Source organism: Pongo abelii, chromosome 20, assembly GCF_028885655.2.
Source record: "Pongo abelii isolate AG06213 chromosome 20, NHGRI_mPonAbe1-v2.0_pri, whole genome shotgun sequence".
Taxonomy (NCBI): domain Eukaryota; kingdom Metazoa; phylum Chordata; class Mammalia; order Primates; family Hominidae; genus Pongo; species Pongo abelii.
In genome coordinates, this window is record NC_072005.2 from 10,583,087 (window position 1) to 10,592,990 (window position 9,904).

Genomic DNA, 9,904 nt, shown 5'->3' on the forward strand with positions numbered 1-9,904 from the left:
AAAATTTAAAAAATTAACCAGGCATGGTGGCTCCTGTCTGCCGTCCCCGCTACTCTGGAGGCTGAGGTTGGATGATCAGAGTTGGAGGCTGCAGTGAGCTATGAAAGCGCCACTGCACTCCAGTCTGGACAACAGAGCCAGATCCTGTCTCGACAAAACAAACACTGAAAAAAACTTTCCTGGAGCACTTTATTCACCCCTCCCTCCCGCGCCTGCCTACCCCCGGATTTTTTTTCCCTGAGCATAATTCTCATGAAGATTCATCTATGTTGTTGCGTGTATTCCAGCCCTATTTTGCACACGAGGAAACTGAGGCACAGAGAGGCGTGGCTTGCCCCGGAGGTCACACTAGTCGATTTGGTCCCAGGCCAGGGCGGGTTCTGGGTCGGCAGCCCGCGCAGGTGCGCTCGGGTAGCGGGGCGGGTGCGGCAGGTGCGCAGTCAGTCTCACCTGGGCGCCTGCCAGGAGGTCAGTCCTGGGCCCTGGCGGGCAGGACTAGGGGCGGGGCCAGGGGCGGGGGTTCCCCAGCTCTGCTGCCTCCGATAAGGGCCTGAAGGGGCTGTCGCGCTCCTGGCGGTGTGATAAGGAGGGCGTGGGGAGGCCGCGGGGAGGTGTCGGGGTTTGAGGTCCCCGCCTGGCGACCCGGGATCGGGGTAGGAAAGGCAGCTGGGGCGGGGCGGGGCGGGGCGTCTGGCTTGGCCACGCCCACCGTCATCCGGGGTCCTGGCCCGCTAAGATGGCGATGGGTACGGTAGCAGCGGCGGCGGCTGTTGCCGGGCCCGGGACCCTGGGGACGGGGGCCGAGTAGCGCCTTCCCCGGGCCCCGTGAACCGGCTGCGGGTCGCCCTTGGGGGGCAGCGGCCGCAGCCCCCCACCCGGGCCCTCGGTCCGCCCTCCCGGCGCGTCCATGAACTCAGTGTCGCCGGCCGCCGCGCAGTACCGGAGCAGCAGCCCGGAGGACGCGCGCCGCCGGCCCGAGGTCCGCAGGCCGCGGGGTCCCAGAGGCCCAGACCCCAACGGCCTGGGGCCTTCCGGAGCCAGCGGCCCCGCTCTTGGCTCTCCCGGGGCTGGCCCGAGTGAACCGGACGAAGTGGACAAGTTCAAGGCCAAGTTCCTGACAGCCTGGAACAACGTCAAGTACGGTGAGGAGGGGGCCCAGAGATCGTGGGGGGTGTCGGGGGCCGTTGAGGAAAACCAGACCCCGGTCCTGCCAGTTATCCCACCCTTGTTCCCGTCCTGAGTCACCTGTGGGTCCCCTCCCTGCCCGGCCCAGGGTGGACCTGTGGCAGGTCCAATAGACAGTGTTTTCAAGCTCCGCCCATTCCCCTGTGTGACCTTGAGCAAGATCCTTTGCTTCCTGGCGCCTCCGTTTTTGCCCCTCTCTGTAAAATGGGTACAATAATCAGAACTGCCTTCCTTCATCCTGAATTGATGGTGGACACTCCTGTAGCTGTCACTGGGGGCCCCACCTCCGACTTAGAGGGCTATTGCACGGAATCCCCAGAGCTACCCCGGAGATAGGAACTAGGATCGTGCCCATTTCACAGATGGGGGAATGGAAGCGCTGTTGCTGTCATGCAAGTGCTTCATCTCGCTGGGCGCTGCCCCTACGTCTCCCCAGGTTGGGTGGTTAAAAGCCGGACCAGCTTTAGCAAGATCTCCAGCATCCACCTCTGTGGTCGCCGCTACCGTTTCGAGGGCGAGGGTGAGCTGGTGGTTGGGACCAGGGTTGGGGGAGGCCTCCCCACGCCCGAGTGTCCCTGGTGGCAGCTGACAGACCCACTCTTGTAGGTGACATACAGCGTTTCCAGCGGGACTTTGTGTCCCGCCTGTGGCTCACATACCGCCGGGACTTCCCGCCCCTTCCTGGGGGCTGCCTGACCTCAGACTGTGGCTGGGGGTGCATGTTACGCAGCGGCCAGATGATGCTGGCACAGGGCCTGCTGCTGCATTTCCTGCCCAGAGGTGAGCCATGGCGGGGAAGGGGTGCACTAGGAGTACAGGGTCAACTGCCATATCAGCAGTATTAGAATTACTTGCAAACTAAGACTTCAAAGTCACGTTAGAATTGTGTGTCAAGTAAATTTTGGAGAGATGAGAGTTGTTTATAAGAGTTTCAGCTGGGGTTGGTGGAAACGGTGGCTCATGCCTGTAATCCCAGCACTTTGGGAGGCTGAGGCTGGTGGATCATGAGTCAGGAGTTCAAGACCAGCCTGGCCAAGATGGTGAAACCCCATCTCTACTAAAAATACAAAAATTAGCTGGGTGTGGTGGCGGGCACCTATAATTTGGGAAGCTAAAGCAGAGAACTGCTTGAACCGGGGAGGCGGAGGTTGCAGTGAGCCGAGATCCGTGCCACTGCACTCCAGCCTGGGTGGCAGAGCGAGACTCAGTCTCAAAAAAAAAAAAAGAGTTTTGGCTGGGCACTGTGGTGCATGCTTGTAATCCCAGCTACCTGGGAGGCTGAGGTGGGAAGATTGCTTGTGCCCAGGTGTTCAAGGCTGCAGTGAACTATGATCCTGCCACTGCACTCCAACCCGAGTGACAGAATGAGACTCCAACAATAACAGGTCGAGTGTGGTGGCTCATGCCTGTAATCCCAGCACATTAGGAGGCTGAGGCAGGAGGATCGCCTGAGCACAGGCGTTCGACACCAGCCTAGGCCACATGACAAGGCTCCTGTCTCTACAAAAAAATTTTAAAAATTAGCTGAGTGTGGTGGCATGTGCCTGTGATCCCAACTACTCAGGAGGCTGAGGCAGGAGAATCTGTTGAGCGCAGGATTTAGAGGCTGTAGTGAGACGTGATTGTGCCACTGCACTCCAGTCTGGATGACAGTGAGATCCTGTCTTTATTTATTTATTTTATTTATTATTATTATTATTTTTTGAGACTGAGTCTTCCTCTATCATCCTGGCTGAAGTGCAGTGGAGAGATCTTGGCTCACCGCAACCTCTGCCTCCCAGGTTCAAGTGATTCTCTTGCCTCAGCCTCCTGAGTAGCTGGGATTACAGGTGCCCACCACCACGCTTGGCTACTTTTTGTATATTTTTTTTATTAGAGAGGGGGTTTCACCATGTTGGCCAGGCTGGTCTCGAACTCCAGGCCTCAAGTGATCCGCCTGCCTTGGCCTCCCAAAGTGCTGGGATTACAGGCGTGAGACACCACGTCTGGCTGAGATCCTGTCTTTAAGTAACAAAAAGTAAATAAATAAAGAAGGATAAGTATACGTTTCAGGAATATGTAAATTCTGTTGAATTACGGGGTTCAGGAGCATTCGCATTATGTGCGGTGCATGTGTAGATGGGACCTCTGCCCCACACACACTAGCACTGTTTGACTATGTGCTCCATTCCACCAGACTGGACATGGTCCGAGGGCACGGGCCTGGGCCCCCCTGAGCTGTCAGGGTCAGCCTCTCCCAGCCGGTACCATGGGCCTGCCCGCTGGATACCCCCACGCTGGGCCCAGGGTGCCCCTGAGTTGGAGCAGGAACGCCGGCACCGGCAGATTGTGTCCTGGTTCGCCGACCACCCCCGGGCCCCCTTTGGCCTACACCGGCTGGTGGAGCTTGGGCAGAGCTCAGGCAAGAAGGCAGGTGACTGGTATGGGCCATCGCTGGTGGCACACATCCTCAGGTGAGGGCCGCTGCAGGGATCACGGGAGTTGCTGGGTACCTGCAGGCACTCAGGCCTTCCCTCCTGCCCCCAGGAAAGCCGTGGAGAGCTGCTCCGAGGTCACCCGCCTGGTGGTGTACGTTTCTCAGGACTGCACAGGTAAGGGGCTGGGAGCCAAGATCACAGGGGTCCCACCCTGAGCCAGACTCTGCCTCACCCGATTCTTAGAATGCATCTTCCTCAGACGCTGGAACAAGTTGTGGGGCAGAGGGACACTGGGGAAGGATGCAAGGCCCGTGCAGTGGGAGATAGTCCCTCTTCTCTGTCTCTCCCTCTGGAACAAGAAACTTCAGGGGCTTCTCCTCGAGTGATAGAATAGAGACATAAGGCCAGGTGTGGTGGCACATACTGTAGTCCCAGCTACTCAGGAGGCTGAGGTGGGAGGATTGCTTGAGCCCGGGAGTTCGAGGTTACAGTGAGCTGTGATTATGCCGTTACACTCCAGCCTGGGTGACAGAGTAGGATCCTGTCGAAAAATAAATTTAAAAAAAAAAGAGGCCAGGCGCAGTGGCTCACGCCTGTACTCCCAGCACTTTGGGAGGCCAAAGTGGGTGGATCACCTGAGGTCAGGTCACTCTGTCACCCAGGCTTCAGTGCAGTGGCACGATCTCAGCTCACTGCAACCTCCACCTCCCGGGTTCAAGCGATTCTCCTGCCTCAGCCTCCCAAGTAGCTGGGATTACAGGCACACACCACCATACCAGGCTAATTTTTCTATTTTTAGTAGAGACAGGGTTTCACCATTTTGACAAGGCGGGTCTTGAACTCCTGACCTCAGGTGATCCACCCACCTTGGCCTCCCAAAGTGCTGGGATTACAAGCTTGAGCCACTGTGCCCAGCCCCTGTAATTTTTTTTTTTTTTTTTTGAGACAGAGTCTCACTCTGTCACCCAGGCTGGAGTGCAGTGGCACAATCTTGGCTCACTGCAACCTCCACCTCCCGAGTTCAAGTGATTCTCTTGCCTTAGCCTCCCAAGTAGCTGGGACTACAGGCACGTGCCACCATGCCCAGCTAATTTTTTTTTTGTATTTTTAGTAGAGTCGGGGTTTCACTGTGTTTGCCAGGATGGTCTCGGTCTCCTGACCTCGTGATCCGCTCCCCTCGGCCTCCCAAAGTGCTGGGATTACAAGCGTGAGCCACCGTGCCCGGCCACCTCTGTAAATTTTTTATGCAAAATTGTAGGTGTTTGGGAAAAGATTCGATTTTCAGAGAATCGTATCTCCAAAATGGGTCTAATCTACTTCTGTGGGAGCATGAAATGGGCTTACATAGCTGCAAGGCAGGGGGCAGGAGAATGGGCCCAAGTAAAGGGGACTGGAGGAGGAGGGACACACCAGGATGTTTGGTTTAGGGGCCGAGTGCCCAGTGCTCCAGTTTCTGTATTGGCAAACCGAGGCATGGAGTCACTGAGGACCTGTCAGGCATGGGGCTGGGGAGGAGCTTGAGAGAACAGTGTCTACCTCTCCCTGCTGTATATACTTTTGGTCTACATCGCAGGGCCTCGGTTGCCCACTCTGTAAAATGGGGATGTCCACACCTGCCTGGAGGTCCTGGGATTTTCTGGGGGTGTTTGGGGGGCACTAGAATGATGATTTTGGTTAGTGATGACAGTGTTGCCCTCTGAGAAATTGCAAGGTTGAGGTTGAGCCCCTGGGGTTAGAGGGCCATGCTGGGGCTTGAAGGGTGGCAAGAAGGTGACCTGCTGCTGTCCCGTCCCTCCAGTGTACAAGGCGGATGTGGCACGCCTGGTGGCCAGGCCAGACCCCACAGCCGAGTGGAAGTCTGTGGTCATCCTGGTGCCCGTGCGACTGGGTGGCGAGACTCTCAACCCCGTGTATGTGCCCTGCGTGAAGGTAGGTTCAGCTGAATTCTAGGACGCCTCCACCTGGGAGCCCTCCAGACTTGTTCAGTTTGGGTTAGGGCTGCTGATTATGCAGCCCTCGTCCCTTTTTTTTTTTTTGAGATGGTGTTTCGCTCTTGTTGCCCAGGCTGGAGTTCAATAATGTGATCTCAGCTCACTGCAACCTCTGCCTCCTGGGTTCAAGCGATTCTCTTGCCTCAGCCTCCCAAGTAGTTAGGATTACAGGCATGCGCCACCACGCCCACCTAATTTTGTACTTTATAGTAGAGACAGGGTTTTACCATTTTGGTCAGGCTGATCTTGAACTCCTGACCTCAGGTCATCTGCCCTCCTTGGCCTCCCAAAGTGCTGGGATTACAGGCGTGAGCCACTGCACGGGCCATCCCTTTTTTTTGAGACAGAGTCTTGCTCTTTCGCCCAGGCTGGAGTGCAGTGGCACAGTCTTGGCTCATTGCAACCTCCGCCTCCCGAGTTCAAGCAATTCTTCTGCCTCAGTCTCCCAGGTAGCTGGGACTACAGGCACGTGCCACCACACCCGGCTAACTTTTGCATTTTTAGTAGAGACGGGGTTTCGCCACGTTGGCCAGGCTGGTTCTCGAACTCCTGACTTCAGGTGATCCACCCACCTCAGCCTCCCAAAGTGCTGGGATTACAGGTGTGAGCCACCACACCCGGCCCTTCCCTTCTTTTTTTATACTATGCAGTACCTGCTATGTGTGCTCCCCACTGTCCCGACTGCTGGGGATTCAGAGGGGAACAGAACAGGCAGGAATTCTGAGTGTGCCCGCTGGGAGCAGACCTTCTGATGGGAGGATGCTCAGCAGTGGCTGTGTAACCAAAGTAGCATCACTGCTTGGAATGAAGACAGGCACAGTGGCCCAGGCCTGTAATCCCAGCACTTTGGGAGGCCGAGGCAGGAGGATCATTTGAGACCAGCCTGGGCAACATAGTGAGACCCCCATCTCTACACAATATTTTTTGAAAACAGAGTCTCACTCTCTTGCCCATGCTGGAGTGCAGTGGCACCATCTTGGCTCACTGCAACCTCCGCTTCCCAGGTTCAAGCAAATTTCCTGCCTCAGCCACCCAAGTAGCTGGGATTACAGGTGTATGCCACCATGCCTGGCTAATTTTTGTATTTTTAGCAGAGATGGGGTTTCCCCATGTTGGCCAGGCTGGTCTCGAACTCCTGACCTCAGGTGATCCACCCACCTCGGTCTCCCAAAGTGTTGGGATTACAGGCATGAGCCACTGCACCCAGCCTCTACACAAATTTAAAAAAACAGTAACCCAATGAAGGGTAGATGAGGGTAGCAGCAGAGCCTAGAAAAGCCCCTCTGCAGCCACCAGGCAAATGAGGAGCCAGAGGAGAAGTGCTCCAGGCAAAAGGAACAGCAAGACAGAGACCCTGAGGCTGGAAAGTCCCCTATGTATTTGCATCCGAATAAAAGCCAGTTTTCCCAGTGGCCCACAGAGCCCGGCACTATTTGACCGCACCACCTTCTTGAGGTCATCCCCTGCCTTGACCACATATCCTCCTCCCACACTCTGCTGCAGCCACAGGGGCCTCCTCACCTATTTCAGACACTCCCACCTCAGGGCCTTTGCACTTGCTGCCCCTGCTGCTTGGAGCGCTCTTTCAGCAGTGATGCATGTGGCTCCTTTTGTTTTTTTTTTTTGAGACGGAGTCTCGCTCTGTCACTCAGGCTGGAGTGCAGTGGCGCGATCTTGGCTCACTGCAAGCTCCACCTCCTGGGTTCACGCCATTCTCCTGCCTTAGCCTCCCGAGTAGCTGGGACTACAGGCGTCCGCCACCATTCCTGGCTAATTTTTGTATTTTTAGTAGAGATGGGGTTTCGTTGTGTTAATCAGGATGGTCTCGATCTCCTGACCTCGTGATCCTCCTGCTTCGGCCTCCCAAAGTACTGAGATTACAGACATGAGCCACTGCTTGGCTCCTGTTTTAAAATATTTTTTGCGTGGGGGGTTTTCCAGTGAGAACCAGAAAACCTGAGACAAATTCTAAAAGAGCTGTAATGTTTGACCTCCTTACTTAAAATCACAAGGCTCCCTTCCCTCTTTTATTCTTTTCCATATAGTTATCACCTCTAACACATGAGATAAATCATGTAATTGGCTGGGCGTGGTGGCCCACGCCTGTAATCCCAGCACTTTGGGAGGCAGAGGCAGGTGGATCACCTGAGGTCAGGAGTCCAAGACCAGTCTGGCCAACATGGTGAAACCTCGTCTCTACTAAAAATACAAAAATTAGCTGGGTGTGGTGGCGGGCGCCTGTAATCCCAGCTACTCGGGAGGCTGAGGCAGGAGAACTGCTTGAACCCAGGAGGTGGAGGTTTCGGTGAACCAAGATCGTGCTACTGCACTCCAGCCTGTAATCCCAGCACTTTGGGAGGCCGAGACGGGCAGATCACCCGAGGTTAGGAGGAGTTCCAGACCAGCCGTTTTTAGTAAAAATACAAAAAATTAACCCGGGCGTGGTGGCAGGTGCCTGTAATCCCAGCTACTCGAGAAGCTGAGGCAGGAGAATCGCTTGAACTTAGGAGGCAGAGGTTGCAGTGAGCCAATTGGGCCACTGCACTCCAGTCTTGGTGACAGAGTGAGACTCCATCTCAAAAAAAAAAAAAAAAAAAAAAAAATTTATGTAATCATCTTCCTTGTTAGTCTCTCACACTACTCACACTAGGATGTCAGCTCCTGAGGGCAAGGGTTTTGTGGTCTTGATCACTGCTGCCCTCCAGAGGCTGGGTTCTCACAGAGGAGGTGTTTGCCAAGCGTTTGTTGAGTGGCTGCCTGACAGCACCTGCCTACCCTCCTCCCTGCAGGAACTCCTGCGTTGCGAGCTGTGCCTGGGCATCATGGGCGGGAAACCGCGACACTCACTGTACTTCATTGGCTACCAAGGTAGGCCCACCCCCTCCTCACGCCCCCCACCCCCCACCACACCCCTACTCACACCTGTACCCCCTGCAGATGACTTCCTGCTGTACCTGGACCCTCACTACTGCCAGCCCACTGTGGATGTCAGCCAGGCCAACTTCCCCCTGGAGGTGAGTGGGAGCCCCAGTGTGTGTTGGGGCTGTGACGGGTGGGCAGCCAGGCCTCTGAGCCTCCCTCATCTGTCTGCCGCAGTCCTTCCACTGCACCTCGCCCCGCAAGATGGCCTTTGCCAAGATGGACCCAAGCTGTACTGTGGGCTTCTATGCTGGAGACAGGAAGGAGTTTGAGACACTCTGCTCAGAGCTGACCAGGGTGAGCAAGAGGAAAGCTGGAGTGGGGTGAGGGGGTGGTCGGGCAGGGCTAGGGGTGAAAGAGGAACAGAGGCCTCAAGTCCAGCAGAGCTGGGGTGCTGCTTCCAGGCTAGGGGTCCTAACCTGGGAAATGTGAAGAATGTCCACCCCTGAAAAGGTGGGAACGCCAAAGCCAACTGTTATGTCAAGGCATCACCCCTTGGAGGCAGCTGTATCCAGGAGCTCAAGTGGTGGGAACCCTCCCTATCTCTTGGCCCTGCTGTCCAAACAGGGCTCTACCCTTATGGGGGCAAGAGATGGCCACCAGCCATTCTGGGCACCCCACCCTGTGGTCACTGGAAGGAGAACGTGGGTTTTGCAGCAAAAATCCCAGGACTGTCAGTCTTTGGCTGAGCTGGGTCACATGCTCATGGCTGAGCCAATCACTGTGGCCAGGGGATGGAAGGTGCTGATCCGCTGCTCTGTCCTGGAGAGGTGGTCCTGAGAAGCACCTGCTAAATAAACCTGGGCTACGGAATATGGCTTGGCTCTGTTTGTGGCTGAGCCTGTCTCCCTCCTCCCACCAGGTCCTCAGCTCCTCCTCAGCCACGGAGCGGTACCCCATGTTCACCCTGGCCGAGGGCCATGCTCAGGACCACAGCCTGGACGACCTCTGCTCCCAGCTCTCCCAGCCCACACTCCGGCTCCCTCGCACAGGGCGGCTCCTCAGGGCCAAACGTCCCAGCTCTGAGGACTTTGTGTTTTTATAAAGGGAGGGGATGAGGGGAAAGATGCAACACTATTTATTTTTTTATTTATGTCATGTCGGGTGTGGGATCTTGAGCTCTGGCAGTGATGGTACTTCCTGTTCTCAGCCCCTCAAGCCCAGCTGCAACCAGTCTGGGGCCATTCAGCCAGGGACAGAGCCCATGCACCTGTCTCCCACCAGCGGGGCCCTCGTGGCAGGGTAGGGAGGGAGGACCCCGGGCACCCCCCTCAGGGCCTGACTCACGTACTGTAGTTTGCACTGGACGCCCGGGCCCTCCCTGTCCCAAAGCCCCCTTGGGGGGAACTGTGGCTGCTGGGGGCCAATAAAGCTGTGTGACTTGATCATGGG

The 9,904-nt window shown here is 56.1% G+C and overlaps 1 protein-coding gene and 1 non-coding gene across 3 annotated transcripts; one reads left to right on the plus strand and one right to left on the minus strand.

Moving 5' to 3' along the window:
- The first annotated feature begins 718 nt into the window (after window positions 1-718).
- On the plus strand, window positions 719-9,897 carry ATG4D (autophagy related 4D cysteine peptidase). Of its 2 annotated transcripts, none has more exons than XM_024237036.3 (10): window positions 719-1,142; window positions 1,622-1,705; window positions 1,792-1,965; window positions 3,362-3,638; window positions 3,712-3,776; window positions 5,401-5,531; window positions 8,383-8,461; window positions 8,531-8,607; window positions 8,690-8,809; window positions 9,375-9,897. In XM_024237036.3, the coding sequence occupies exons 1-10, from the start codon at window positions 908-910 to the stop codon at window positions 9,555-9,557; spliced, it is 1,425 nt and encodes a 474-aa protein (XP_024092804.1). In that variant the 5' UTR covers window positions 719-907; the 3' UTR covers window positions 9,558-9,897. The 2 variants fall into 2 exon arrangements, with proteins under 2 accessions (XP_024092804.1, XP_054395633.1); XM_054539658.2 differs by having other exon boundaries at window positions 1,015-1,142; window positions 1,548-1,705.
- LOC112130282 (U7 small nuclear RNA) lies at window positions 7,522-7,581 on the minus strand. Its single transcript, XR_002912549.1, has one exon. It is a non-coding gene; the product is annotated as a U7 small nuclear RNA (small nuclear RNA).
- Window positions 9,898-9,904: the final 7 nt, after the last annotated feature.

What these genes read in the sequence shown, in the direction of transcription:
- ATG4D (XM_024237036.3), top strand. Translation starts at nt 908, where the DNA reads ATGAACTCAGTGTCGCCGGCCGCCGCGCAGTACCGGAGCAGCAGCCCG. An exon ending in CGTTTCTCAGGACTGCACAG is followed by an intron (nt 3,777 to 5,400) that starts GTAAGGGGCTGG and finishes CCGTCCCTCCAG; the next exon opens with TGTACAAGGCGGATGTGGCA. An exon ending in AGGCCAACTTCCCCCTGGAG is followed by an intron (nt 8,608 to 8,689) that starts GTGAGTGGGAGC and finishes TGTCTGCCGCAG; the next exon opens with TCCTTCCACTGCACCTCGCC.